Raw genomic sequence first — 25,554 nt, forward strand, 5'->3', positions numbered from 1 at the left:
GCGCCGGAGAGGCGCCCCACAACCACATTATTTAACACTTAGCAGCTAAAAACGTCTATATTAATACACCACGGCGTTACCTATCCGAGTGGACGCGCGAACCGCCCGATGATCGCCCCGCTAAGACTCCCCCCCCGCGGGAGCGCGAGCCCGGCTCACCCTCTTCCTTCCATGCGCTCCTCGATCTCCGCCTGGATCCCCTCCGGCATGTCGTCGTTAATCTCCAGCGCGTAGCACCCCGGCACCATCTTCCCCAGCCGCAGCCACTTCGCCGTCCACGAGCTCTTTGGATCGATCACCGAGACCACGCCGCTGTAGGATGGCGTGGTGCACTCGGCGACGCGATCGCGGTCGTCGATCATCTGGAAGAACGCGCAGTTATCGCACCCCTCCTCGAAGAACTGTGGGTCAGGGTATGCGCGGTTAGCGGATTAGCCGTCGGGAGGCTGGGAACGTCACGTCCGCGGGTTCGGGGGCTGGGTCGGGCGGTGTGGCGAAGGTCCCGCGGGAGATCGGGGGGGTTCACCGGGGCGCGGGGTTCGGGCGCGCACCTGCTCGTAGGTCTTGACGAGCTTGCAGCGGAAGCACGCGCGAGTGTGCTTCATGAACTCCCTCGGGGGCTGCGCCGCGGTATCGAGCGGGTTCGTCGCGGTGGCCGCCATGGTGAGCGACTCGTGCGGCTCTTTGTGTTCAGCCCTAATCCCGCGCGTGCCATTCTGTTTGCCCGCCTGAATAAAATTCTTAACCGTCGGCGGTCACATTCTCGGGCACGGCGTCACACGAACGACGCAATCAGAGGTCGCTCCCGACTCTTGGGAGACTCCTCTGGCGCCATGTTTATGTTCGAGCCCGGTTACAAGGATTTCGACCCGACCAAGGAGGAGAAGCGCGACCGCCCCCCTTACATACCCACCCCCGACGACGACCCCGACTACCACAACAGAAAGGTGGGGCGCCCGAAGCCCCCCGCAGAGGATGACGAGCTCGCTGCGTTCGAGGCGTGCTCGCGCAAGATCCTCGACGAGTTCGGGGAGGTTCACCATAACCTAGGTTTAAACCAGAAGGGTAACCGGGGTTTGTGCGCGGTGGGGCCAATCAAGAACGGGGAGATCATCTTCGGCATCCCCGAGTGCATCTGCTACACCGCCGCAGGCGCGCTCAAGGACGAGCGCATCGGGCCGTTCATCGACGCGCACACCGCACCTTCGAAACCCAAACGCGATACCGACGGCAATAACGACGGTGGCGAGAAGGGCAAGGTCAAGGGCAAGGTCAAGGGCGAGGCCGCGTCCATTCTCCGCATGCCCCGAGGGGACGTGGCTCTCGCCATGAGGGTGACCTTCGATGCGCTGCACATGCGATCCACGATCCAGTACAGCACGTGGGCGCCGTACCACTGGCTCCTGGACCGAGAAGACTTCGATGAATCTCCGACGTGGTGGGACGACGCGACGCGAGAGAAGCTGCTGAAGGGGTCGCACGTCCTCGAGTTGGCGCGCAAAGCCGCCGAGGACTTTGAGCACGACTGGAACGTCGTCAAGGATGAGCTGGCCGACATGGCGGTCGAGGCTAAGCTCTATCCATTGATCCCGACGGACTTTCTCCGCGAGACGTTTCGCAGGGCGGTCGCGGCGATACACAGCCGATCTTTCAACGCCACAGTTCCCGGCCAGGAGACGTCCGACGCCGCCGAGGAGAGCGAGCACACGATCCTGGTCCCGGTCCTGGACTGCGCGAACCACCACAGGAAACCCCGCGAGTGCCGCTGGGAGATCGTCCCGATAGAAAACTGGGCACGGCGCAGGCACTACATAGGCAAGTGGTCCGTCGTCGTCGGCGCCCTCAGGGACTTTGACGAGGGCGACCCGATTCGAATCGCGTACGGCGCGAGGAGCAACTCCGAGCTCCTGGTCAGGTACGGTTTCACCGTCCCGGACAACGCCGAACCCGACGGGAGCTCCAACGACGTCGTGCCGCTTCACATCCCGGGCGTCCCCGGCGGCGCCGTCGCGCAGCTTCGCGTCGCGAGCAGGCCGGGGTACACCTACCCGCCCCTCGCGTCGGCTCTCGACGCGATCAAGCGAAAACGGCTCGGCGTCGAGGAACCGAGCCCGGGCGAAAATACCCGGGTTCGCACCGACGACGACATCGTCGGCGAGTTGGACGAGCTCGACGATTGGTACGGCGGGAACGCGGGCGGCGGGGACGGGGACGACGAGGACGACGAGGCGATGTACGCGGAGATGTACGGCGGCGGGGACGGGGACGACGGGGACGACGGGGACGACGAGGCGATGTACGCGGAGGGGACCAAGGCGAAGCGAGCGAGAGCCGGCGAGAAGGAGGACGCCGTCGACGTGGTGGACGACATGCGACGCATGGACGACCCTTACGGCGGCGTGAGGTCCCTCACGGCGGACGACGTCGACGAGGAGGATGACGACGATGAGGGCGCGGGCGGCGAAGCGCGAGGGTCCCTCGACGTCGAGGTTGCCGCGCTCCGGGATCTCGTCGCCATCCTCCGCGAGCGGAGGGACGCAATCCCCGAGGAGCTCACGAGGCACGACGGCGACGACGACGCCGACCGGAGAGCCGCGGCGGCCGCCACGCAGATGCTCAGCGAGCGCCTGACGCTGTCCTTCTACCTGGACGCGACGGAGCGCGCGCTCGCCATCGCGGCCGGGGTGGTGAACGGCTCGCACGAGACGTTGCGAGAGGCGGTGAGAGCGGCGGAGCTGGGGGGCGAAGGCGGCGGGGACGCGCCACCGGCGGGGACGGAGGGCGCGGACGCGATGGCGTGGAGGTGCGGGAGGTCGCACGTCGACACCCTGGTCCGCGCGTACTTCCGGATCAGGCACGGCGTCGCGTGACGCGCACTCGTCCTCTCTTGATTCTGTTCGTTATTACATGTCCGGGCGTCGCACGCGGCGCCCAGCCAGAAGAAAGATTTCCTTGTGAAAGTGACTACGGTACTCATACAGGTGTACATTCCAGCGCGCACCCTCGCCGGTGTATAATAGCAGTCTCGCGCGCGTCTCCGTGGTATTATTCTGGGAGCGTGTGCGATGTCGACGAGGGTGACGGCGGCGAGCGGGGGCGATCGCCTCGCTCGCGATCACGGCGCGGGCGCGGGCGCGGGCTCCTCCTTCTTCGGCTCCGCCTCAACGCTCTCCTCAGCCTTCGCCGGCTCCTCAGCCTTCGCCGGCTCCTCAGCCTTCGCCGGCTCCTCAGCCTCGGTCGCCGCCGCGGTCGCCGTCGGCACTGGAGCCGCCGGAAAAGCAGCCGCCGCGGGGGTCGGGACCGGAACCGCGTCGGTTCCAGCGCCCGCGCCCGCGATGGAACCAACCGCCGCCGCCGCCGCCGCCCCCTCCGCGGCTCCCATCCCTGAGCCGCCCCTCCTCCACAGCATAGCCGGCCTCGGCGCGTCGTTCTTGGCGAGGTAGAGCCCGCAGGCGTTGCACAGCGACCCACCCCCGACGCGTTCCTTCCTCCAGAACGGCGTGCGGCTCACCCCGCAGTTAACGCACGTCTTCTGCTCGCCGCCGTTGGCGCCGCGCTTCTTCCCGCGCTTCGACGAGCTCGAGCCCCCCGAGTCGCTGGCGTCGTCGCCCGAATCGTCGCCCCGCCGCTCCCGCTTCTTGCCGTGGTCGCCCCTCTTGCCTCCGTGGGGCGCCGCCATCGCCGCGGCGGCCGCAGCCATGGCGTGCTGACCCGCGCCCATGGCGGCCACCATGGCGGCCACGCTCTGCATGTGAGCCGCGGTCATCCCGGGAGGAGCGCCCGGCATCCCCGCGTGGTGGGGCATCCCGGGCACGCCCCCCGGCGCGGCACCCGGCCGCCACGCGGTCACGTCCACGAGCGGGGGCGGCGCGACCCGGGGTACGGCGCCGTCGACGACTGGGCCTCCCATGCCGCCGTTGCAGAGGAGGTAGGAGTAGTAGGCGTAGTACTGGAGCATGGCGTTCCACTGCGCGGTGCCGGCTGCGCCGGGCTGGGACCCTGCGGGGCCGGAGTGCGGCGGAGGTACCGGCATAGGAGGGTACCCCGCGGGCGGCGCGAAGGGGTTCGCGCCCACCTGCGGCAGAGGGAACTTGGCTCCCTGCATGAAGCCGGCCATGGCGGGCGGGAACGCGGGAATGGCAGCGGCGTCGATCCCCGCGGAAGCGACGAACGGAGCCTTCCCGGAGGCATCGGCTTTTCCCGCGTCTGTCGATTTCCCGCCCGACGCCTGCTTCGCTTCCTTGTCGTCCTTCGCCGTGGCGGCGGCGAAGGAAGCCGACACATCCCTAGGGATGGGTGGCTGCGTCGGCAGTTTAACTGACATTGTCATTTATCCGCGCGTTTTTGGCTTGACGAGCTCGCGCTGCGCGTGTTCCGGGTCCGAAGGCAAGTGCGAAGAGCCGCGGATTTCCAAAAAAAACAAGATGGCGGTGCACCGCCACTTCCGAACTTCGACGAATGGACCGCGCTGCGAACGAGCCGGCCCGACTGAGGTCGAACGAATGATGCACAGGTCACGTGAGGGTGTCGTGCACCTGCGCTTACGTCACGCACCGCGACGGCGCACTGCGGTTGTGCCACGCCGGGCGCCTGAGACGGTCTCTTGAAAATCCATCGCGGAGCTGCCAACTAAGCGCGCTTGCTGGCATTTCATTCGATTGCAGAGATTTCGGGACGCGCGAAATCTGCAGCGTGAATGCGCGTCCAGATTTAATGTGCAAACACCAGTCAGCTGGGTACAAATACTGAACGCGCATATTCAATTTCCAGATTTTCGCCAATTTATGATTTTTCACAACAGATCTCGTGACTCATATTTTGGGAAAAGGGAAATCTAAAGCGTAAAATATCCGAGCTGGCTGTCGTTCTTGACGAATCAGCTGCCACCTCCACGGTTCCCGCGGATCTCTGCACCAATCAGGTGGGCAGGCTGAAAATATGGGTCGCTTTTACCAGGGATTTTCCAATGAAAAACGTTTCAGAGACGCCCTTTTACCTTTTCCCTGATAGGCCGACAGGAAAAGATGGATCTCGCCCTTTTTCCTCATTGGCCCAGGCCGAGATCCTGAGGAGAGGGTCGTGAAAAACGTGGGCAGGGCGAAAAACGTTTCCATCCGTTTTCGTCAGAGGCGGCCGGGAGCCGCCCGCTAAGTCGCTATCATCGCTCACTCCTCGTTCATGCCGTGCACGCCGTTCGCCTCGTTCATCACCTTTGACCCGCGACCGATCGTCGCGAGCGGGTCGTCCAGGGGATGAACCGCGCTCAGGCTCACCTCCCGCGAGCACATCGGGCACGCCTTCTCCTGAGCGACGACGTCGACATAGTCTCCGGCGTTGCACGGAAACAGACACTCGGGGCACCTGGCCCACTCACCAACTCGCACCCTCTTCCCGGTGGCGACGCAGTAGGGGATGACGCCGCTGCAGCTGTCGCACGTCAGGTCCCACTCGGACCCGGTCGCGTCGCACATGGGGCACGGCGACGCCTCCGCCTCCGCCTCGGTCCTGTCCGGCTTGCGAACGATGGTCTCGATCTTGCGCTTGTACGCCTCCGCGATCTGTTTCCTGTGCTCGGGCTGCATCAGCCGCGTGGCAAACTCCAGGGCGCTTCTCTTCAGACCCGCGCGCTGGCACTCGATGACGGTGGAGGTGAGGATGGGGACCACGTGCGCGGGGAATTTGTCGATGCTGCTCGCCACCCTGCGCAGCAACCTCGCCGCGCCGGTGTGATCCTTCCGCTTAACCCTGAGCTTCACCAGCGCGTAGGAGTGCAGGAGCATGAGCGACTCGGTGAGTTCCGGCGGCGGTCGCCGCCCCTCGCCCGTCAGCTCGCGATGCGCGTCGAAGAGCTGCCGGTGCGCCATCTTGTAGTTGCCCATCTCCTGCTCCTGCCGCGCGATGAGCACGGTGGTCTTCGCCGCCGCGTCGTAGTCCCTGAGCGCGATGTGCAGCCTGAACAGGTAATTCGCATCCTTGGGCACGCCGTCGGATTCGCCCATGAGGTAGTCGACGAGCGTCGACGTCAGCGAATCGTCCCTCGCCTCGCCGACGACGTCGATGGCCTTATCCAAGACGCCCGGCTTGTCCGCGTCTCGAAGGTACGCCCCGACGGCAGCGGCGCGTTCGCCGCACGCGGCGTACATGTCCCCGGCGCGCGCGCGGTCGTTTTCGTTCTCGAAGAATTTCGCGAGCCTTCGGTACTCCTCGGGCGTGCCGCCGTCGCCCAGCGAGGTGACGAACAGGTCCATCTCGCCGCGTTCTCGCGCGAGCTGAAACGCCTCGTCCACCTTTCTCCCGATGAGCAAAAATTCAATCGCGGCGGCGGCGTCGCCCTCCCCTTTGCACCACTTGGCGCACATGAGCGCGCCGTCCACGCTCCGCGACATGCGAACCAGCGCGAACGCCTTGTCCGGGTCCCCCAGGTGCTCCAGCTGCAGACGCACGACGCTGTCAAAGTCCCTGGCGAGTTCGTAGGCATCCGCCGCCTCCTTCAGCTTCCCCTCGTTCTCCTTCGCCCTGGCGTACCTCGCGTGCAACTTGGGCGTGGACACCTTCTGCATGATGGGCCGGGCGAGATGGAAGAGCTTGGTGTCGATGTATATCGCCGCAGCCTTCTCGTATTCGCCGCCCCGTTCGTACAACTGAGCCGCATCCTCGTGTTGCTGCAGCTTCTCGCAGATATCCGCGCACTCGCGGCAGAGCTGCTCGGAGCCGCTGTCCAGCGCGATGATCTTACCCCGGCGGACGTCGCCCAGGTGCAGCAGGCACCGGGCGATCCCCGCGTTGCCCCGCGCCAGCTCCTTATCGCTCTGGTCCGGGTACTTGACCGCGCGCTCGTACAGTTCCAAAGCGGCGTCGTGTTCACCCCGAGACTCGAGGACTCCAGCGTACTCCCGGCATATGTCGTCCAATTGGCCCGGATCCGCCGTCTTGGCGAGCTCCAAGGCCTCCTCCCAGTGCTTCAGATCTTTGCGCATCTCGAGCGCCGCCTGAGGCCGGCCGCTTCGAAGGAACAACTCCTGCGCCATGTCGTAACAATCGTCCCGTTCGAAGAGGATCAGGATGTTCCCCGCGAGCATGTCCTTGTCCTCTATGTGCTCCAGCCTCTCCAGCGACATCACCATGGACGCGTCCCCGACGAACCGGTACACCCTAATGGCGAACTCAATCTCCATGTGAGTCATCGCCCTGTGCGCTAGTTGCTCCCACATCTCCGGCATCTGCATCTGCGCGGCAACCTCCCACGCGTCCTGCAGCCGGTTCATGTTAAGCGCCGCTACGAAGCGATCGCGGCCCCGGTCGCCGTTCGTGGGCCGCTCGGGGTCTACGAGCGGCGCGTGCGTGGACAACAGCTCCGTGTGTATCCTGCCGCCGGGAACCTGGCACGTCACCTTACCGAGCGAGAACAGCACCGGGAACGCGCCCGGCATCTGCGGGTGCGACCCGACAGCCTCCACCATCGACCCGTTGATGGTGACGTCGGCGAATGTGTACACCTGAAACTCCGCGCCGGTCGCCACGACGACCGTGTTGGGGTCGTGGACGTCCCACAGAATCGCCTGCACGGTGCTCCCAACTTCGGGCATGGGGTAAGACTGGTTGGAAACCGGGTTATAAACCATGGCGACGCCGTCAAACCCGATGAATGCGCATCGGGTTCCGAGCTGATTGGGGTAAACCTTGACGATGCCACACTCCACACCCTCGACCTCGTGCCTGTATTCCGATACCGCGGTCTTTCCGGGGAGATAGTAGTACACGATATTTCCGGACGCGGTGCCGTACACGAGGAAATCCCGGGTCATCGCCGCCGAAGTTATGTCCGCCGCCGGGAGCTGAAAATCCATGCTCTCCGTCGGGTCATCGTTATGCTCGATGACGTGCACGTTGACCCGCCCCTCGCTCCTCACCGCCGCGAGCGTATCGTTCATGCTCACCTCATCCACGCTTCCCATGTACTCGCGCTGGTTCACCCGTTCCGGGGGATACTCCAGACCCTCCTCCGGGGGTCCCACGCGGTAGAACCAAGCCTGGTTGTTCATGCCCGCCGCGACGTGCTGGTGGCCCAGGGCCAAAAACACGGGTTCCTGGTCGATCGCCACCGCACGCAGCTTGTTCAGGGAGATATCCGCCACGGTAACCTCGAGAAGCGAGGTGAGATATGCGCACCTGTCTCCGAACGCGCGGCAAAGGTTCGGAAGCGACGCGAGAAACGTGTACAGCTCCCCATCGCTGGTCGCGACAGTCAGCACCTGCCCCTCCATGGACCACCCCAAACACGTCACCTCGCAGTTCACGCTGAACTCGAGCGCATCGCCCGTGTTCTCGGTCAGATCGCCGTTGCTCACGTCTATCATCTTCACCGTCGGGCCACTGAAAACCGCGAGCCGACCTACATCCGCGCAAAACGCCGTCTTCATCGCCATCGCCGCGGCACCCGTGAAGGGCTGTAAGTTGCACAGCTCCTGCTCCATCTCGCCGCCCTCCATCCTGCACAGCACGCACTGGCCGCTGTCGAAGCACACGACGAGGTATCCGGCTCCTGCCCAGTGATGGGATTTGATCTTGCCGTAGTATGGGTCAAACCTGAGCTCAGCCGGGTTGCGAATATCCGGTGGGTCCTCGCCAAACTCGCCCAACCTGTACAGGTATATCGACGACAGACCTCCCAAGAGGGTCGCGCTGATCTGGTTAAGTCGTTTCGTCGCGGCTAAGGATCCTCCCGAGGATGCCTCCGGGGCGAACTGGAGCTCCTTGGGCTTGTCCTTGACGGCGAGCTGGAACTCAGTGTCGCCGTTGCCGAGGCTGACGGTGATCTGCTTGTCGTCCCCTCCCAGGGCGAGCCGCCCGTCGGCGCTCCAGGCGCCGCACGTGATTCCCTTGGTGTGCTTGCCCATGATACTCATGGTCTTGCCTATCCTGGTGTCGTAGAGGAGGAGGTTACCCTTGGCGGTGCCCACGCTGAGCACGTGGCCCTGGGGGTCCCATGCGATGTGAGTGAGCTCCTTCGCCATCTGCACGTTCTCCAGGCGCATGGCCTCGCGTTGCCGAACCTTGTACACCACCACCGCGTCCCCGATACCCGGTTTGGAGCCCGCGGTGAGGAGCGCCAGCTTCTCGCTCCGCCTGTCCCACGCCAGCTGCACCGCCGCGCACTGACCGGGCGCGGCGCGTCCCGGGATCTGGATCTCGTCATGCAGGTTTCCCTTGCGGTCGTGCACGAGGAGCCGGAGCTGGCATGAGGCCGTGGCGATGAACTGGCCATTCGGGGACCACGCGAATGAGACCGGGCCCCGACCCAGCCGGTCGGAGCCCACCTCGAAGAGCTGCTTCATCCCCGGCCGCTCGTCGCCCCCTGGCGACCCTTCGAGTGTTTTGGGCACCTCCTCCGTCAACGTTCCGATTTCTTCCGCAACGCGAACTCGGCCAGTCGGCTGGAAATTGACAAGTACCGTGCACTACCGTCTACCACCGCGTCCCCGCCCGCGCCCCCCCCCACGTCCTCCCCCACGTCCCCCCCCGCGTCCTCCCCCGCGTCCCCCCCCGCGTCCCCCCCCGCGCAACGCCTTCATCGCGCCCCTCGCCTGGTCCAACGTCGGCGCCGCGACGCGAAGGTCATCCGCCGTCAAGTCGTACGCCCCCTTCCTCGACGCCGCCGCCTCAGCCTCCGCCTCCGCGCGAAGCTTGGCCCTGTTCTTCCTCGGGCGGGTATCCGCGGGCTTGTTTTCGGCCTCGGCCGCCGCCTCAGCCTCGCGAGCGGCCTTCATCGCCTCGCGCTGCCTCTTGCCGGGCTTCCCTTTCCGTTTGGGCCCGGCGTCGTCGTCGCCTCCGTTTTTGGCGCGCTTCCGTTGGCGCTGCCGCCCGCCCGCGCCGCTCTTTCGTTCGCCGCCGTACGTTCCGTCTGTTCCCGAAGCTTTCTTCTTAGCTAGCAGCGACTCGTGCACGTACCCGCCCTCCGGCTCGTCCGATCCCGAGCCGCCGTCGGACCCCGAGTCGGATGCCGAGTCGAGGTCCTCGAGCCGGTATCGCTTCTCGTTTGGATTTGCGTGGATCGGTTCGCCGTCGCTGTCGACGTCCGCGACAGCCTCGGCGTCCGGGTCGGCGAGGATCTTCGACGCGCGGAGCCGAGCGATGCGCTCGGCGTGCGTCTCGGCCTCGCCGTCGGAGTATCCCTCGATGTCGGGGAACTCGTCGTCCTCGCGCACCGCGCGGCCATCCGGCGCCGTCTGGTAGATGGGGTCGACGGTGAGACCAGCCTTGACCATGCGGGCCTTGTGCTTCTTGCTGGTGAGATGCTGCTGCAGGGACTGCTCGGATAGGCAGAGGACTCCGGGACAGAGCTTGCACTTGACCGCGATGCCCTTGTCGGGCGCGACCTCCTTGGGGGGTTTCATGGTCAGCTCTGTCGGGGTCTCCTCGCCCTCGCTCTCGTCATCGTCATCGTCATCGTCGTCGTCGTCGGCGGAGTCGTCGTCGTCATCGTCATCGTCGTCGTCGTCATCCGATCCCGAGTCATCATCGTCACCGGATGAGAGGTCAGAGTCGTCGGAGAGGTCATCCAGGGCACCGACGCCGTCGTTGTCGGGATCGGAGTCCTCGTCCGTGGACTCGTCTGCGCGCGCGCCTTCGTTGAAAAGATTCCAGTCGCGGCGCTTGTACATGACGGCGCTCCACTGGGTCGACGGCGACGCGGTGTTGGACTATCGAACGCTCGGACGCGACCAAGCGTGCCGTGGGTGACTTAGAATCACCGTCGGGCGGGCGCGTGTCGGACGCAGCGCGGCTCGCTCTGGCGGGACGCGACTCGCTTTATTCGGCGGCGGCGGGGCGGCGGACCTCCTCGTCAGCGGCGTGGTCACTCACGGGGGTGATAGGAATAGCGATAGGGATCCCAGTTTCAAATTGATTTTTGATACGAGCGATTTGAAAGCACTGTTCTTTTTTCATAGGTTTTGGCAGGTGTGGTGAGATTTTTGTGGAAAAAAAATCGGGAAAAAATCTTGGTGATGAGTCAGATGCCCGATCAACAACATGTCACAACTGGCCGCTTCCCTCGCCTCGCTCATCCAGCTCGACACCCTGTTCCACCCCCACCGCTCGCCATGGGTCCTTGCCTTTCCGTGCAGAAGAACCGGAACGTCGCCTATCATTCGGCGCGTTCGATGAAGAACGCGGCGAACAATCCGCCGAAGGACATCGAGCGTAACCTCGTCCAGCTCTTCGAGAAGGCGGACAAGAGCAAGTTCAGGTTCGACGAGGTCATCTCCGGAGGGAGCTACTCGTACCAGAAGTCCGGGGAGAAGACGGAGGTTGAGGGCTTGATCTCGGACGGGATCGCGGAGTTCAAGGCGAATCCCGGGAAGTACGTCGCAATCTCGTACCAGACGAGCATGGCGGATTGGCCTGAGGACCAGCAGAAGTACACGCTCTACATGCGCAAGGGCTGGCAGGGCCTCAAGCCCAAGGAGGCGGACGACGGGTGGCAGACGTGGATCGTGTCCAGTTACGAGTGCCTCCCCAAAATTGACCTCGGCAGCGCCGCCGACACGCACACCGACGGCATGAACTACGAAGGCCGCAAGCTGCACGACCCGGTGAACAACCCCCCGCTCCAGCCCGGGCGCGGGATGGGGTGCGCGGACATCCCGGGCCTCAAGATCATCGGCGACGTGGACCCGAACGACGTCCACCAGGGCCAAGTCGGCAACTGCTGGCTGCTCTCCGCCATCTCCGCGCTCGCCGAGTTCGACGGCGCGGTGCACAAGCTATTTGCCAACACACCCGGCGGGATCGAGGACATGCCGCGTGAAGGGCCGAACGAGTACCACGTGACGCTGTACGACCTCAGCACGTGGGAGCCCGTGGACGTGGTTGTCGACGAGCGCCTCGCCGCGAACGCGCAGAACCCGGGCAAGCTCCTGGGCGCCGCCCCGAGCGACGACGGCGAGCTGTGGGTGTGTTATTTGGAGAAGGCGTTTGCGGTGCACTGCGGCGGTTGGGACGAGATCAACGGCGGGCAGTGCACGCACGCGTGGAGCATCCTGACCGGGTGCAAGGAGACGTACGAGATCCGCGCTGCCGGCGACGGCACGTACCAGTGCCTCGGCAAGTACAACCCGAACGAGGACAAGTGGGAGGCGCAGGCGAACTCGATCAAGAAATCCTTCCCCGGCTTGTGGCCCATGAAGTGGCCAGACGTCGGCGTCGAGTACGGCGTGGTGGACGGCGAGAAGTTCCACAACGTCTCCGCGGACGACCTGTTCAAGAAGATCGCCGCGTGGGACGCGAACAATTACATAATCGGTGCCGGCACGGGGGGATCCGGGGACGACACCAGGGATACCGACGGCATCGTCGATGGGCACGCGTACACGGTGTTGCGGGCGCACGAAGACGTCGCCGGGTCCGGCTTCGACATGGTGCAAGTGAGGAACCCGCACGGCCACGGCGAGCTCGAGAACGGGTACTGGGACGACGACGGCCCGGGCTGGGACGAACACCCCGGCGTGAAGAAGGCGCTCAGGCCCGTGCAGCGCGACGACGGGATCTTCTGGATGTCCAAGGAGGAGTTCTTCAAGTACTTCGGGAGCATCTACCTGTGCGCGAAAGACATGAGCGAGTTTTTGCGGGATTAATTCAGTGCCAGAGGGGCGACGCGTGGGGAGTACATCTCTATCGAGCGCTAAAGTTGTTCGCCGAATAATGAGGGTCCTTTCCATCGAAGGGACGATGAAAGTGGACGTGCGTCGGAAAGGTGCCGACTCGGTCGGCATGACGTACTCCAGTTCCCCGTGAGGGGAATATCACTGAAATCCAGTGCTATACCAAACGGCGCGAGTTGCCTAATAAACGTGTTTTTAAAGTGTAAATAGTCCGGGCATGACTTTTAGTAGTCGAAGAACACCTTTCACACAGTAGGAGTTACTTTTAGACGTACATTCCTCATTGCCCGCTAAAAACAGCACGGCAACCCCCGTTCCGGGGCCGTCACTTCCCCCTCAGGAACTTCACCCCCTCCTCCGCCAATCGCGTCACCGCCTCCTCGTCCCCGACGCTCAGCCCGCCAAGCTTGGCGAACGCCGGCGACAGCTTCGCGCCGTCGAATCGAAAAAAAACCGGCGTGAGGTGGTTGCCCGGCAGCGTCGTCTTCGACATCGGGGCATCTCCCGCGACGAGGAACTCGAACCGTCGGCGCAAATTCGCCTCCAGCTCGTCGTTCTGGTCCAGGTCGTCGTCCTGAAACGTCACCAGCTTCACCCTCGGGGATACGAATCGACGCTTCGCCGCGTCCAGCGTCTCCTCGGGCGACGGCGTAAAGTCCAGCCCGGCGGCGGCTGCGGCTCTCTCGGCCAGCGCGGTCAGGTTCGGCATGTTCCTCATGAACCCGTCGAACGCGTCCTTGGTTTTCTGGTCAGCCTTACCCCCCATCGCGCCCTCGGCGCGTTTCTTCAGGAGCTCCCTCGCGAACTTCTCCAGCAGCCGGACAGAGTCGGCGGCTGTGGCGTTGTTGAACGACACGAAGAGGTGCCCGGCTCTCGACCCGCGAACAGTCTCCACCGCTTCGTCCCCCCCGTCGCCGTCCCCGCACGCGGCGATGAGCTGCAGCTTACACCCGAGGCTGTGACCCGCGGCGAACACCGGCATCGTCGCGGTGTCGTACCCCTCCCTCGCCGCCGCTCGGCTCCACGCGGCGTCGAGGGACGATTGGCACTCCCTCGCGATGGCGCCGTGATCCACGCCGAGCTCGTACGGCGTCGCGACGACGACGACGCCAGCGTCGTCGCCGAGGCGCCTGAGGAATGCGTCATACGCGATGTGGGGATACGAGCCCAGCACGGCGCCGCCCACGAAGTGCACCACCCCCCACGCGCGCCCGGGCGGGCACCTGACCCACGATCCCGCTATCTTCTCCCACCCGTCGCCGCCCGGCCCTCCCCGGGCGTTCGCGAGCTCGATGTCGATGTCTCGGAGACGGGAGCGCAGCTCGATGGCGGCTCCGACTGTTCCCAACGAATTGGGCGCGAACCCGTCGTCGTCATCCACCGCGGCTCGGGGAGGCGCGGGGAACCGGGCGCCGCGCGGTGACGTCATTTTCCCTCGGCCGCTCGTGCTGACGCGGAGAGGCGAAGCGGTGGACGTCGCGGCGGGCGCGCGGGTCCGGCGTGCGACGCGCGGTGCGGCGGTTACCGCCATCGCGGTCATCGTCGCCATCGTCGCGGCGGCGACGAGGACCCAAACCGTGCCTCGAGCGTGCCAGGGCGCGCCCCGAACTGCCTCGTAGGATAAGGCGAAGGAGGGTGCCGTGAAATGTCGCGCAGATTATAACACTTAGACTAGACTATGGAGAGATTAGTGCTACATCCATGCTACATCCGTACGCGCGCCCCGTCAACATCGCCCCCTCGCCACGTTGAACTTGCCGCTCACACGAACCACCTGAACATCCCGAAGATGTACAGCGCCCACATCACCGCCAGGCCCGTGACGAGGGACCACGTCCACGTATCGAAGCCCTTCCCCGCGTCACTCGTGTCCGCCTCGGCCGCCGTACCGACGCCGCCAAACACCACGGCGGCCAGCTCCGGCTTATCCGTGAACGGGTTCCTGTTGCCCTGCACCGCACACACGGCGTCGTTACGCGCGCGTTCCCACGCCTCCACCGGGTGGTCGTCGTGCCACCTCAGCAGGTGACTCAGCGCGCCGAACACGTACGGCGCCTTCTCTAAACCCCGTCCGCCCCCGCCCCCTTTCGCGGGCGTCTCCCCCAGCGTCAGGTTGAACGTGTTCGGCTCGTCCCCGTCGTACCGCACCGCCATGTAGAACAACGCGCGCGCGATGAACCCGCGATACATCGCCGGAGGGGTCCAAAAACCCGGGTCCGTTCCCCACTGCGCCGTCCCTTTCACCCCGCACGTGGTCTTTGTGCACGCGGGGGTCTCGCAGCCTACGTACTTTGGCCCGCACCTTCCGTCGTCGTTCGGCCAGTCGGTGATCTGCGCGAACGCGCGATTGCTCCGCGCGGAGTTGAGCGCCTTGAGCGAGGGGACCAGCGCGTGCAGGTCGGTTCGCGGCGCCGCCGCCGCGGTCAGCCCCGAGCTCTCGCCGACGCCGTAGCTCTGGGGCCACAGGTGCTCGCGGTTCCACGCGCACTCGAGGCCGTAATACGCGCCCGTGCGGCACTTGGGCGCGGTGCCGCCGTAGATGACCCGCACGTGAGAGGCGTTATGGCTGTCGATGGACGCCTCGAGCGCGTTCCACGCGGCTGTGTAGGATACCGGCTCGTGGAAGGCGCTCGTCCTGAGATGCAGCCACCTGGAGACCTCGACGCCACCCTTGCCCGCGGCGTCCGCCGCGTACGTGGGATCGTACAGCGCCGCGGGGTCGCACGTCGCGTACGCCGTGGAGAGCGATGCGATGAGTAAGAAAACCGGGAGGATGGGCGACATCTCGTCGACCGCGGCGTTCACCGCGTCGCGAGCTGTGGCTGCCCGGAGTCCGACATCTCGCCCTCCTTCCAGTCTTCGCGTCGCCAAACCACTGCCAGAACTGCCAACGAAACCGGACTGCTGTGTGACTCGGATATATTTGAACGCGATCGCGCACACCGGAGGGACGCTTCGACGTCCGGGGGATCCATCGCGATGGTCGCCATCGCGCCCACCGCGCTCGCTGGGGTGATCCCGTCGAGCTCGCTTCGCTCGAGGGCGCTCGGCGCCTCGCGATCGCGCGTCCTCGCCGGCGGGGGGAAGAGATTTCCGGCGCCAAACCAACATCGTGGCGTGAACCGCCGGGCCGGGGTCTCGACGGTGGCGGCGTGGGGCAGCCAGAAGTACGTCGAGCACCTGATTCAACCCGGCGACAGCTTGTGGAAGATCGCGATGGACTACAACTCCACCGTGGACGAGATTCGAGCCGCCAACGGGGTGAAGGACAAGGCTGGGATGATCTACGAGGGGAAGACGTTGAGGGTGCCCGTGAACACTATCCAACAATCGAACGCCACCCCAGTCGCGGACCCGGTCAAGACCCTGGTCCCCCCGAAGAAGCCCCGGAACCTGTTCGCGAAGGAAGAGCCCGTCTTCGGTCCCGCGCCGACGGCGCCCCCGAAGAAGATCGAGCGCAAGGCCGAGGAACCCAAGGCGAACAAGGCCGAGCCCGCGCCGAAGGAAACCAAGAAGCCGACGAAGAATAAGAATGTTGGCGCCCGCGGCGACATACCGAGCAGGGACGCGCAGAAGGGCCAGGAGGCGTGGCGCGCGCCGTTCCAGCACATGGCCAAGGGGAAGATCACCCCGCTGACCAAGACGGACGTGGAGTCGCTCCTGCCCCGCAAGGTGTTCCTCGGCGTCTCCCCCGCGGGTGACGCATCGGCGCCGAGAGACGCGGACGTCCTGCTTTTGGTGGAGGTGCCCGACTCGGACGCCTGCATGGCCGCCTACCCGACGTGGAAACAACTCGCCGAGCGACTCGGCCGGTCCGCACCGAACGTTCGGGTCTGCGCGTTCAGCGCGGAGACGGACGCGGCGAAGCAGTGGGCCGGGCGACACCTCGCCGCGACGTCGCATCCGACGTTTGTCGCGATGCCGAGGGCGGGGGGCGTGTACAAGTTCGGGGGCGAGACGGCCACGCTCGAGCTCCTCAAGAAGTTCGCCGACGAGGCGTTCAAGAAGCAGAACAGGAGGAACGACAAGAACGAGCTCAACAAGTCTCCGGTCGCGACGCATCGTGGGGGAAGGACGCGGCACCCGATGGATAAACCGCACGCCAGCAGCGAATACTACCGGGGCATCGGCACCACGGGCGGACCCGTCGGCGCCGTGGTGGACGCGAGCGTGCAGGGCGCCGCAAACGTCGCGAGGATGGCGGCGCCGCTCGCCATCATATCCCTCGTCGTCGGGTTTTTCATGGCCACCGCGCTGAGGATCCTGGACTTGGCGTTTGGCGAGAGTTCGGCGAAGGTTGCCGGGTCGGCGGTTGGTGGGTCGGCGTCCGCCGCAGCCGCGAGACTCGCGGCCGTCGTCGAGGAATCCGGCGACGCGACGACGTACCCGGGGACGCCGGTGGACAGCCGCGGCCGGGCCATCGCGCCGGGCGCTGCGGCGAGGCGGAGCAGCGTCGAGGCGCAGACGAGGCTGGCGAGGGAACGCGCGGCGGCGAGGGAGATGCGGGCGAGGGCGGCGCTGAGGGACGAGGACGCTATTCCGTCGGGGGCGTCGGCGGCGAAGCTGATTGAGTGGATCAGGGTCGTGGAGTCGGAGATGCGGGACCTGTGGAGGCGCTTCGTCTTCCTGTTCTGGGCGTGGATCAGGCTGCAGCGAAGGCTGCTCCTGGCCAGGTTCAAACCGGAAGGAGGGCAGGACTCGTGAAGGGTAGCTACTCGTATTAGTCGTTTTTAAGCGCGGTGAATGCGTCGACGCTGACGTTACTTTTTCCCACCCAGGAGGTTGGCGGCGGCGAGCGCGAAGGCGCTCACCCCTCCATCCGATTCCTTCGCCCCGTCTTTCGCCTCCTCCTTCTCCCCGTCTTTCCCCTCGGTCTCCGGCGCGGGTTCCCGCGGCGGGTCATCGAACGCGGTCTCGACGCCCTGTTGCCCCCCCGGGGACCGGGGCGCGTCCTTCCGTTTCCTCTCTCGCCTCCTCGCCTCCTCGTCCCGCTCGTGTTGCACCCGCTCGAGCTCCAGCACCTGATCGTGCAGCCTCCTGGCGACCACCTCCGGCGAGTTTGGGCCCTGCGACGCGAGCACCGCGTCCTCCTTGTCCGAGTCCTCGTCGTCCGTGCCGTTGTCCACCACCACGTTCGCACGACCCCACCCCGCGGTGGACGCCTTCGCCTTCGCCGGCGTCGGCGTCCTCGCCTCGGACGCGGCGCCTTTACCCTCGAAGACCCCGGCGGCGTCGGCTTTGCGGTCGGACTTCGGGGTGCCCTGCGACGCCCCGGGTCCCTCACGGCCCGGGGTCCCCTGCGACGCCCTGGCGGCCAGTCCCGCTTCGATGTCCTCCTCCGACATGCCCATGGACCGGGACACCGCCGCGGCGAGTTCCTCCGCCGTGTCGAAGTGTTTCTTCGTGAGGTACGGCTCCTCCTCCGGCGCGAAGCACTGCACGAGCTCGTTCTCGGTCACCACCAGCATGTGCTCGATGCACTCGGGGAACGTGATGACGGGGACGTTCTTCAGGAGTAAGGACCCGCCTTTTCGTATGGCGTCTGAGTCGGCCTGGACCACGTCCTTGTGGACGACGCATCGGATCTGGCCCGTGGGGTCGCCCACGACTATGTTCATGTCGCCGAACTCGCTCCTGGAGTTGTTCAAGATCGCGACGCACAGGCGCTGGCATCGCGTGGTCTTCCACCCGCCCTCGAGGATCCACGCGCAGTTCGTCTTCAACAGCGGGTTGGTGGGCTCGAACTGGTCCACGTCGATCGTGTCGAGCGCCCGTCGCCACGACCCGAGCTTAAATGCCCAGTGCTCCCGCAGGTTGATCTGCCAGTAAGGTTCGTCGGGGCGGATGGCACCCGGCAGGCCAGCCTCGCCGGCCGTGCGGGACCCCGGGGGCGGGTTGCCCGACGGTCCCGCGCCGTCTCCCGCCTCGATCTTATCGGGATCCCTCCCACGGCGTAGGGCCTCCTGGAGGGCCCCGGCAGGGCCGGGAATGCGCCTTCGGCCCGTGGCCATCTCCGCGCTGTGAAACCTGGCGCCGAATCTGTCGCGCGCTTTTCATTCCGCCGTTTCCAAACAGAAGGCTTCCGAAAATCCGGGGCTTATCCACACCCACGGCGCACGAGCCTCCGCGAGGTCGCATCAAGCGCACCCACGACCCCTCCGAGGACCTTCATAATCTTCTTTGGACATGAGCTCGGTCACCGCGTCCTCCTTCCTCGCGCCCACCGCGTCGCTCTACCGCCTTCGCGGCAGTCGCGCGTCGTCCGGACCTAGGGCTGCGGCTCATCATCATCGCGGGCGCGTCGCAGTGACCGTCGTCGCGGGCGCGCCGATGGTCACCGTCGAGGAGGGCAAGAACATGCTCGACCGCGACGGGTACAAGATGCTCGACGTCCGCCCGTTCAAGGCGTACGACCGCGAGCACCTCACCAAACCCCCGCAGTGCACAGCCAACGTCGCGCTGGCGCCGGGAACCCTCCCGGACGCCAAGTTTGTCGCCGCGGTAGAGGCGCAGGGCTTTCCCAAGGGCGCCAAGCTCCTGGTCGCCGACTTCGACGGCGAGGTGTGCCAACAGGCTGCTGATGTTCTCCACGACGCCGGGTTCACCGCCGTCGTCGCCGTGCAGGGCGGGTACAACGGCTGGAGGAAGACGTTCACCACCTGCGGCCGCCGCCGACCTCCGCAGGGCAAGTGGGTCAGCACCGGCAAGGAAGCGCTCAAGTCCGGGCTGGACCTGGACCCGAACGTCGCGGCCGCGTACGAGGAGAACTGGGGCAAGGAGCCGCCGAAACACGGCGAGGTGGGCAGGGTCGGGGACGAGGCCAAGGAGGAGGTTGCCGTCGAGCAGGAGAAGGATTTCGCGTCAGCCGTCGCGACGGCGACTGAGAACATCGTCGAGGAGATCGTCGTGGACGAGGACGGGTTCAAGACGAAGAAGACGTTCAGGGTCAACCCCGACGGGAGCAAGACGGAGGTGGACATGTTCGAGGCGGCGGCGAGCAAGACGCAAAAGTCAGCGGCCGTGACCACCCTCGGGACGCCCATGGAGAAGCCCCCGATCACGGGGGTGGCGGGCGGCGGAGCCGCGGAGGGGAGCAACTGGGAGACCTTCTACACGGACGACGAGCAACGAAGGCCTTACTATCGCAACAAGAAGACGGGAGTGACGCAGTGGGAGGAGCCCAAGAGGTGGTGGAGCGGCGGCAGGTGGATCGAGGCTGAGTAGACGAGTCACCGCGTCTCGACGTCGAGCGCCGATGAAGTAGTAACACTCACCGATGAACGTTACACGCATCCGAATCACCCTCGTCCATCACTTCACGACGGCGAGTCCGTCTAAGGGTGCAAGCCGAACCCCTTGCCCGGCCTCCACAGCCCGATCCCCCACAGGCAGATCCAGTCCAGCACCCAGCCTGGCAGCACGCGCTTGAGGAACATGAACAAGTGCGACGGCACCGTGACCGCGTACCGAGGCTTGGGACGCTCGCAAGTCAGCGCGTGCTTCAACGTCTTCGTCACCGCCTCCGGCTCCAACTCGAACGGGTCCTTCTTGTACGGGCCGTACAGCCGTGGCATGAACTTCTTCTCGTAGAAGCTCCTGAACACGGACTGCTCCACGAGTGGTTTCATCCACTTGTCGAAGTGGGGCACTGACTTTTCCCTTATCATCGTTCTTATCGGGCCGACGTTGAGGCTTACTATCTTGATGCCCGGCTGATCCTTGAGCTCGAGTCGCAGGGCGTCGCAGTGCGCCTCGAGCGCGAACTTGGTGCATGAATACGCCATCCGCATCGGGAACACGACGTTACCAAGGATGCTGGAGCACTGGATGATCCGGCCATGGTTGCCCTGGTTCCTGAAGACTTTGATCACCCTGCACGTGAGGTCGTGCCAACCGAAGAAGTTGCACTCGAAGATCTCCCTGAGGAGCCCGACGGGCACATCCTCGGCCGCACCTCCCACACCGTACGCGCCGTTGTTGAAAAGCGCGTCAAGGGTCCCCCCGGTGGCGTCCAAGACCTCCTTCAACCCGCGTTCTATGGTTTCGGGCTTCGTGTAGTCGATCAGTGGGCTCTCGTAGCCTTCGGACTTCATCCTCTGGCAGTCCTCCTCCTTGCGACACGACGCAAACACCCTCCACCCGTCCTCCTTGAGAGCCTGCGCGGCATCCAGGCCTATGCCGGAGCTGCATCCGGTGATGAGGATGGTTCGGTGCGCCCCCATCGTGCTCGTGCTCCGAGTTTGTGAAACGAAACGAAAACTCGCTCGGCACCCGGGAAAGCCAAATGTCCGTTGACCGTCCACAACGAGAGGCGCGGGCGGCATGGAGGCGGTGAATGATGGAGAGCGCGCGGGGGGCACGTCCGCCGAGGCCCTCGCGGCGGTTGAGCGGATCATGAACCTCGAGGGCATGACACGAGACTGCCTGGCACGGCTGGACGACCTCGAGCGAGTCGTCGGGCTGGAACAAACGAAGCTGGATCTCGAGCGCGACGCGGAGGAGAGGCACGCGGGATCCAGCGCGCCCCTCGCTGACGCGCCGTCTGGCAGGAGCAGCGTCGCCGACATCGACGCCCAGATCGCCGCGGTCAAGGCCGAGGCGCTCGAGCGCCAAACGAGGAACACGGAGGCCAAGGCGCGGTTCGCGGAGGCGAAAGGGTCCATCGAGAGGGGGGAGGCGCACATTGCCAACATAGAGCTCATGTCGGTCCAGACGCCCGAGGGACAGGCGGCTCTCCAGTGAGCGGTAACTGCCGGTGTGGCGTGGCGTAAGACTCGGTGTAACTCGTATTCAAACCTTTCGGTACCGAGCGTTCGAGCTCTGCTCGACGTCGGGCATCACCGTGAGGTACTCGACACGCATTCGTCGATCGTCCCCGTCGCCAGCTGTGTCGCCGGGTTCCGCCACCGCCGACGCCAGCACCAGGTTCTTCCTCGCGCCGTGGCTCGTCCTCGCCCATCCCGACAGGTGCTGGCACCGCATGTGCGCGTCGTCGGGCACCACGCGCACGCAAAAACCCGCGTGGTACGCCATCGGGTCGCCCGGGTAGGCCAGAAAATCGGAGCCAAACTTTATCCCCGTCGTCATCGTCAACCCCCGCGCGTGCAGATCCGCGAACACCGCGCACCTCGCGCGCTGCGTCGCCGTCCGCGGATACGTCCACTGCGTCGTCGTCCCGTCGCCCTCTTTTCGTCGGCCGTCCCCTTCGTCGGGCTCGCACAGGGGCACGGTGACGAACGAGGCGTTGGCGAGCATCCTCTCGACGTCGTCGTCGCCCCCCGCGCCGCCCCGCGCCTTCTTCGCGCCCTGCCCCGGCTTTGGCTTGACGCCCCAGCCCTTTCGGTTAGCCTGCGGGGGTCTCTGCGCCTCCCTCGCCGGTGGCGCGCCTCCCTCGTCCGCGGTCACGTCCGCCAGCGGGTCGGGGGCCTCGTAGAGGGTGACCCATCCCCTGCTCACCGCGAGCGTGACCTCCTCCGGGGAGAGCTGCAGGGGTAGGCCGTGGACCTGGTCCTGCTGGCGAAACCCCGGCAGGCCTCCCACCATGGCGCCGATCAGGCGATGCACCGTGCGAAGACGGTAGTACTCTGCGGTCGGGACGGGGTAAGGGGGGTGGGGTCAGGGCGCGGGAACGTAATCTCGTTAGGGCACCAAAAGGAGTGCCGACTCCGGGCGCGGTCTTCGACGGGGACGGGTTCGGCGTCGGGGGAGGCGGGAACGCACCGTCCGCGGTCCACACGAGGCCCTTGTCGCCGTCGGTGACCTGAACCCTCACAGGCGGGAGGTCCTCCATCGCTGCGTGCGTGCGTGCGTCTGTTGTTACAACACCAAATCGCTGATGAGCAAAAAGCTAACTGCACACAGCAGCGGGAAAAATGTGGATAGAGCGGACAGACCGATGAGCGCCTTCTGCCTCGCACCCGTTGCTCGGCCGCGTGTCGCGCCCCCGCGCACGCGCGCCGCTCGTCTTAGGGTCCGCGCCGAACCCTCCGGCCCCTCCGGCCAGGGTTTCGACGAGGGCTACCTCAAGGGGATGGGAGTCATGTCAGCCGAGCAGATCCTGGAGATACCCATAAAGCGGTTCAAGCCAACCAGCGAGGAGTGCCCGTTCTGCAGGGACGCCAAGGTCAAAGAGAACGGGAGCAAGTGCCTGGGCGTCTGCAGGAACCCGCAGAACGTGCCGGGCCCGCTGCTGTACCCGCACCAGATGCAGGAGGTGGAGGACGCGGTGAGGATGCAGGTCCAGGCGATGGCTGACAAGGACCAGCCGAGGACCGACCACGGCGTGCAGGTACTCTGGGAGTTCAGCGTGGAGTCGGGTAACATGGAGCGCTCCAGGTACTTCGGCTTCAGCAGCGACATGTACCACTACGATCACTTCATCGGCAAGGCGCTGAAAAACTTCGATCCGCTCGTGAGGAACACCGGGCACGCCATCGAGAGCGTCGAGAAGATGGAGGACGGCAGGACCATGTGCAAGGTGAAGGTCACCGACAACGTGGGCAAGGACACGTATTGGGTGTTCATCATGGTCGTGCGATCGTTCGGGAAGTACGAGGGGTGCTGGCAGTCGCACAGGATCATCCAGACGGACGACAAGTATCACAGCAAGTTCCTCGACCCCCTTCAGGTTTAGCACTAATTTTTTCGTTCTACAGCGGGACTACGTAAACGCGGTTCGTGGTATCATCACTTGCTCCCCTTGGAGTTCCTCGGCGTTCGCCTGCCCGACGCCCTCGGCGATTTCCTCGCGGGCGACTCCGGCGGCTGCGCCTTCTCCGCGGAGCCCTTGGAGTTCCTCGGCGTTCGTCTACCCCGCGGCGAAGGCGACGTCTTTTCCTCCTCGGGCGCCTTCGCCTCCTCCGCCTTGTCCTCCTCCTCTGGCGCCTCCGCCTTGTCCTCCTCCTCGGGCGCCTCCGCCTCCGCCTTCCGCTTCTTACCCGCGGACGCCGCCGCGGCGCCGTCCACGCCCTTGCCCTGCTCCGCCTCGAGCCTCGCAATCTCCAACTCCATCCGCTGAATGTCCGCGTCAATCGCGATGTTCTTGGCGCACTGCGCGTACCACTGCTTCTCGAGCTTGGCGATCTCCCGGCCAGCCTCCTTCTGCTTGACGCTGCGCATCGTGTTGATCTCCTCGATCGCCTTCTTCTTCGCCGCGACCTCCTTCTCGACCCTGTGTCGTCGTTTCGGGCGGGCGGTGCGTGGTGAGTCCGTGGTCGGCGTATTAGGGTTAGGAGGAGATTCAGATTCGGTCGTCGGGGTGATGGATCGGGGGCGTACCGCTTGATGGCCGCCTCCAGCATGGCGTTGTGCGCCCTCCACGCGTTGGGCGCGAACTTCATCATGAGCTCCAGGTTCTCGATGCGGAGCTTCTGGTGCTCCAGCTGCGCCTTGGCGTTGTTGTTCGCCTTCTCCCAGGCTTCTGGATCGTCCCGCTTGGACTTTGGCGGGGGATCCAGGTTATACCGCGAGTTGTCGGGCTGCGCGATCTTCTCGCCGGTACCCTTCTCCACCCTGCGAAACTCGGGCTCAAGCAGCGGGCACTTGGACCAGTCGATCTCCTTCGCGGGCGCCATCTCCGCAAGGTAGTCCTTCGGTCGCTTCGTCATCCGTCGCATCTCCTCCTGCACCAGCTGGTCGGCCGTCTCGCGCCAACCCTCGGGGAGGACGTCCGCGTAGGGCAGGGCGTCGATGAGCGGGTTGTTCCACCGCGTGGACTTCTGCTCCGCGCTGTCCAGCAGCATGGGTTTGGCGCTCATGTCGGACGGTCTCTCCGCTTCGCGCGCGTCCGGGGCGCTCTCAGAGTGGGGCGGCTCGCGCAAAAAACGGGGCGCTTCGTGCGTGGGCGAGCAGGCGACAGGAGGAGCCAAAACCTCGACGACTCGATATTTCATTCATCATCTGTCTACGCGGCTGCCCGCTTGGTGAGCCTCAGGAGCAGCCTCTCGCTGTCGTTGTGCCTCCCCGGCCCGCTCCTCTTCTTCCCGTCGATCTCCACGTCCTCGACGGGCGTCGGATCCCCGACCAACCCCGCGCTCTCCGCCGCCGTCCAGAAGTGGTTCAGCGTCCCCCAGCAGCAGTCGCCCCTGTCTTCGAAGACCACGTACGCCGTCGTTCGCGACGGTTCGCACATCGCCGCCAACGTGTCCACGAGCGCCTGCATCTCCTGCTTACCCTGCGAGTAGCATATGTCGCTGCCGATGACGATGTGCGGCGCTCGGCCGTCGGGTAAGGACGCGAGCAGGGGTTTCACCGCGTCCTCCGCGGTGGGCACCTCGTTCGGCTCGTCGTCGATGTCGGACTCGCTCTCGTCGCCGTCCCTCTTCGGCGCGCGTCTCCACGCCGCGCGTCGCCACCAGAGCTCCGAGACGTGGGCGTTACCCAGGCCGTTGGCTTGGACGTTTCTGGACGCCGCCGCCGGGGTCGAGTCGGTGATGGCGACGTGCCTGGCGCCCAGCCGCGCCGCGACCATGCCTCCGAGCCCGAGCCCCGCGCCGAGCTCCACCGCGACGGTGTCGGCGGTCACCGCGCCGACTCGCGCCGCCTCCGTCGCGTCGCCGACGCCGTCGCCGAGCTTCGCCCTGTACGCGGTCGTCGCGTCGCAGAGGTAATCGCCGAGGCTGTAGGCGCACGGCCATATCACCGTGGAGGTGCCCGGCACGAACGCCTTGCTCGTGGAGCCGTCCTGCCTCATGCGCACGGGCGCGTCTTCGCCGCCCAGCGCGGGGTGCGAGAACGCGAGCTCGGCGCTGCGCTGGTCCACGCCGTGAATCTTGAACAGCGCCTCGGCCTCCTTGGCCGCGATGTCGTCGTCGGCGGACATGATGAAGCCAAGCGCGTCTCGGACTGAGCCGCCACCGAAAACGCCCGCGTTGATGACTTGACCTAGACCCTG

At 65.5% G+C, this 25,554-nt stretch overlaps 16 protein-coding genes across 16 annotated transcripts; 5 read left to right on the top strand and 11 right to left on the bottom strand.

Annotated features, from left to right (window-relative positions):
- Nucleotides 1-30: 30 nt before the first annotated feature.
- MICPUN_93520 (transcription elongation-nucleosome displacement protein) lies at nt 31-677 on the bottom strand. Its single transcript, XM_002499930.1, has 2 exons — nt 552-677; nt 31-401 (listed from the first exon to the last, which is right to left on the bottom strand). The coding sequence occupies exons 1-2, from the start codon at nt 660-662 to the stop codon at nt 156-158; spliced, it is 357 nt and encodes a 118-aa protein (XP_002499976.1). The 5' UTR covers nt 663-677; the 3' UTR covers nt 31-155.
- A 156-nt stretch (nt 678-833) lies between these two features.
- Nucleotides 834-2,870, top strand: MICPUN_56321 (predicted protein; the record flags this gene model as incomplete). Its single annotated transcript, XM_002499448.1, has 1 exon — nt 834-2,870. One exon carries the CDS (start codon nt 834-836, stop codon nt 2,868-2,870), a length of 2,037 nt encoding a protein of 678 aa, XP_002499494.1.
- A 245-nt stretch (nt 2,871-3,115) lies between these two features.
- Nucleotides 3,116-4,330, bottom strand: MICPUN_54162 (predicted protein; the record flags this gene model as incomplete). The annotated part of the gene is made up of 1 exon (XM_002499931.1): nt 3,116-4,330. One exon carries the CDS (start codon nt 4,328-4,330, stop codon nt 3,116-3,118), a length of 1,215 nt encoding a protein of 404 aa, XP_002499977.1.
- An 835-nt stretch (nt 4,331-5,165) lies between these two features.
- On the bottom strand, nt 5,166-9,014 carry MICPUN_78707 (predicted protein; the record flags this gene model as incomplete). Its single annotated transcript, XM_002499932.1, has 1 exon — nt 5,166-9,014. One exon carries the CDS (start codon nt 9,012-9,014, stop codon nt 5,166-5,168), a length of 3,849 nt encoding a protein of 1,282 aa, XP_002499978.1.
- A 444-nt stretch (nt 9,015-9,458) lies between these two features.
- On the bottom strand, nt 9,459-10,661 carry MICPUN_56318 (predicted protein; the record flags this gene model as incomplete). The annotated part of the gene is made up of 1 exon (XM_002499933.1): nt 9,459-10,661. The coding sequence occupies one exon, from the start codon at nt 10,659-10,661 to the stop codon at nt 9,459-9,461; it is 1,203 nt and encodes a 400-aa protein (XP_002499979.1).
- A 441-nt stretch (nt 10,662-11,102) lies between these two features.
- MICPUN_99045 (predicted protein) lies at nt 11,103-12,635 on the top strand (the record flags this gene model as incomplete). The annotated part of the gene is made up of 1 exon (XM_002499449.1): nt 11,103-12,635. One exon carries the CDS (start codon nt 11,103-11,105, stop codon nt 12,633-12,635), a length of 1,533 nt encoding a protein of 510 aa, XP_002499495.1.
- A 352-nt stretch (nt 12,636-12,987) lies between these two features.
- On the bottom strand, nt 12,988-14,211 carry MICPUN_56316 (predicted protein; the record flags this gene model as incomplete). The annotated part of the gene is made up of 1 exon (XM_002499934.1): nt 12,988-14,211. One exon carries the CDS (start codon nt 14,209-14,211, stop codon nt 12,988-12,990), a length of 1,224 nt encoding a protein of 407 aa, XP_002499980.1.
- A 93-nt stretch (nt 14,212-14,304) lies between these two features.
- On the bottom strand, nt 14,305-15,462 carry MICPUN_107786 (endonuclease I/ribonuclease family protein). Its single transcript, XM_002499935.1, has one exon. It carries the CDS (start codon nt 15,444-15,446, stop codon nt 14,424-14,426), a length of 1,023 nt encoding a protein of 340 aa, XP_002499981.1. The 5' UTR covers nt 15,447-15,462; the 3' UTR covers nt 14,305-14,423.
- Nucleotides 15,463-15,641: 179 nt separating this feature from the next.
- Nucleotides 15,642-17,366, top strand: MICPUN_56314 (predicted protein; the record flags this gene model as incomplete). Its single annotated transcript, XM_002499450.1, has 1 exon — nt 15,642-17,366. One exon carries the CDS (start codon nt 15,642-15,644, stop codon nt 17,364-17,366), a length of 1,725 nt encoding a protein of 574 aa, XP_002499496.1.
- Nucleotides 17,367-17,422: 56 nt separating this feature from the next.
- MICPUN_56313 (predicted protein) lies at nt 17,423-18,673 on the bottom strand (the record flags this gene model as incomplete). The annotated part of the gene is made up of 1 exon (XM_002499936.1): nt 17,423-18,673. One exon carries the CDS (start codon nt 18,671-18,673, stop codon nt 17,423-17,425), a length of 1,251 nt encoding a protein of 416 aa, XP_002499982.1.
- Nucleotides 18,674-18,848: 175 nt separating this feature from the next.
- On the top strand, nt 18,849-19,886 carry MICPUN_56312 (predicted protein; the record flags this gene model as incomplete). Its single annotated transcript, XM_002499451.1, has 1 exon — nt 18,849-19,886. One exon carries the CDS (start codon nt 18,849-18,851, stop codon nt 19,884-19,886), a length of 1,038 nt encoding a protein of 345 aa, XP_002499497.1.
- Nucleotides 19,887-19,996: 110 nt separating this feature from the next.
- On the bottom strand, nt 19,997-20,884 carry MICPUN_78644 (predicted protein; the record flags this gene model as incomplete). The annotated part of the gene is made up of 1 exon (XM_002499937.1): nt 19,997-20,884. One exon carries the CDS (start codon nt 20,882-20,884, stop codon nt 19,997-19,999), a length of 888 nt encoding a protein of 295 aa, XP_002499983.1.
- Nucleotides 20,885-20,976: 92 nt separating this feature from the next.
- Nucleotides 20,977-22,452, bottom strand: MICPUN_56310 (predicted protein; the record flags this gene model as incomplete). The annotated part of the gene is made up of 2 exons (XM_002499938.1): nt 20,977-22,246; nt 22,383-22,452. 2 exons carry the CDS (start codon nt 22,450-22,452, stop codon nt 21,453-21,455), a joined length of 864 nt encoding a protein of 287 aa, XP_002499984.1. The 3' UTR covers nt 20,977-21,452.
- A 105-nt stretch (nt 22,453-22,557) lies between these two features.
- Nucleotides 22,558-23,295, top strand: MICPUN_56309 (predicted protein; the record flags this gene model as incomplete). Its single annotated transcript, XM_002499452.1, has 1 exon — nt 22,558-23,295. The coding sequence occupies one exon, from the start codon at nt 22,558-22,560 to the stop codon at nt 23,293-23,295; it is 738 nt and encodes a 245-aa protein (XP_002499498.1).
- Nucleotides 23,296-23,348: 53 nt separating this feature from the next.
- On the bottom strand, nt 23,349-24,418 carry MICPUN_56308 (predicted protein; the record flags this gene model as incomplete). The annotated part of the gene is made up of 2 exons (XM_002499939.1): nt 23,349-23,832; nt 23,940-24,418. 2 exons carry the CDS (start codon nt 24,416-24,418, stop codon nt 23,349-23,351), a joined length of 963 nt encoding a protein of 320 aa, XP_002499985.1.
- Nucleotides 24,419-24,564: 146 nt separating this feature from the next.
- MICPUN_56307 (predicted protein) lies at nt 24,565-25,482 on the bottom strand (the record flags this gene model as incomplete). The annotated part of the gene is made up of 1 exon (XM_002499940.1): nt 24,565-25,482. The coding sequence occupies one exon, from the start codon at nt 25,480-25,482 to the stop codon at nt 24,565-24,567; it is 918 nt and encodes a 305-aa protein (XP_002499986.1).
- Nucleotides 25,483-25,554: the final 72 nt, after the last annotated feature.

Source organism: Micromonas commoda, chromosome 2 (genome assembly GCF_000090985.2).
Source record: "Micromonas commoda chromosome 2, complete sequence".
In the NCBI taxonomy this organism is placed as follows: Eukaryota; Viridiplantae; Chlorophyta; class Mamiellophyceae; order Mamiellales; family Mamiellaceae; genus Micromonas; species Micromonas commoda.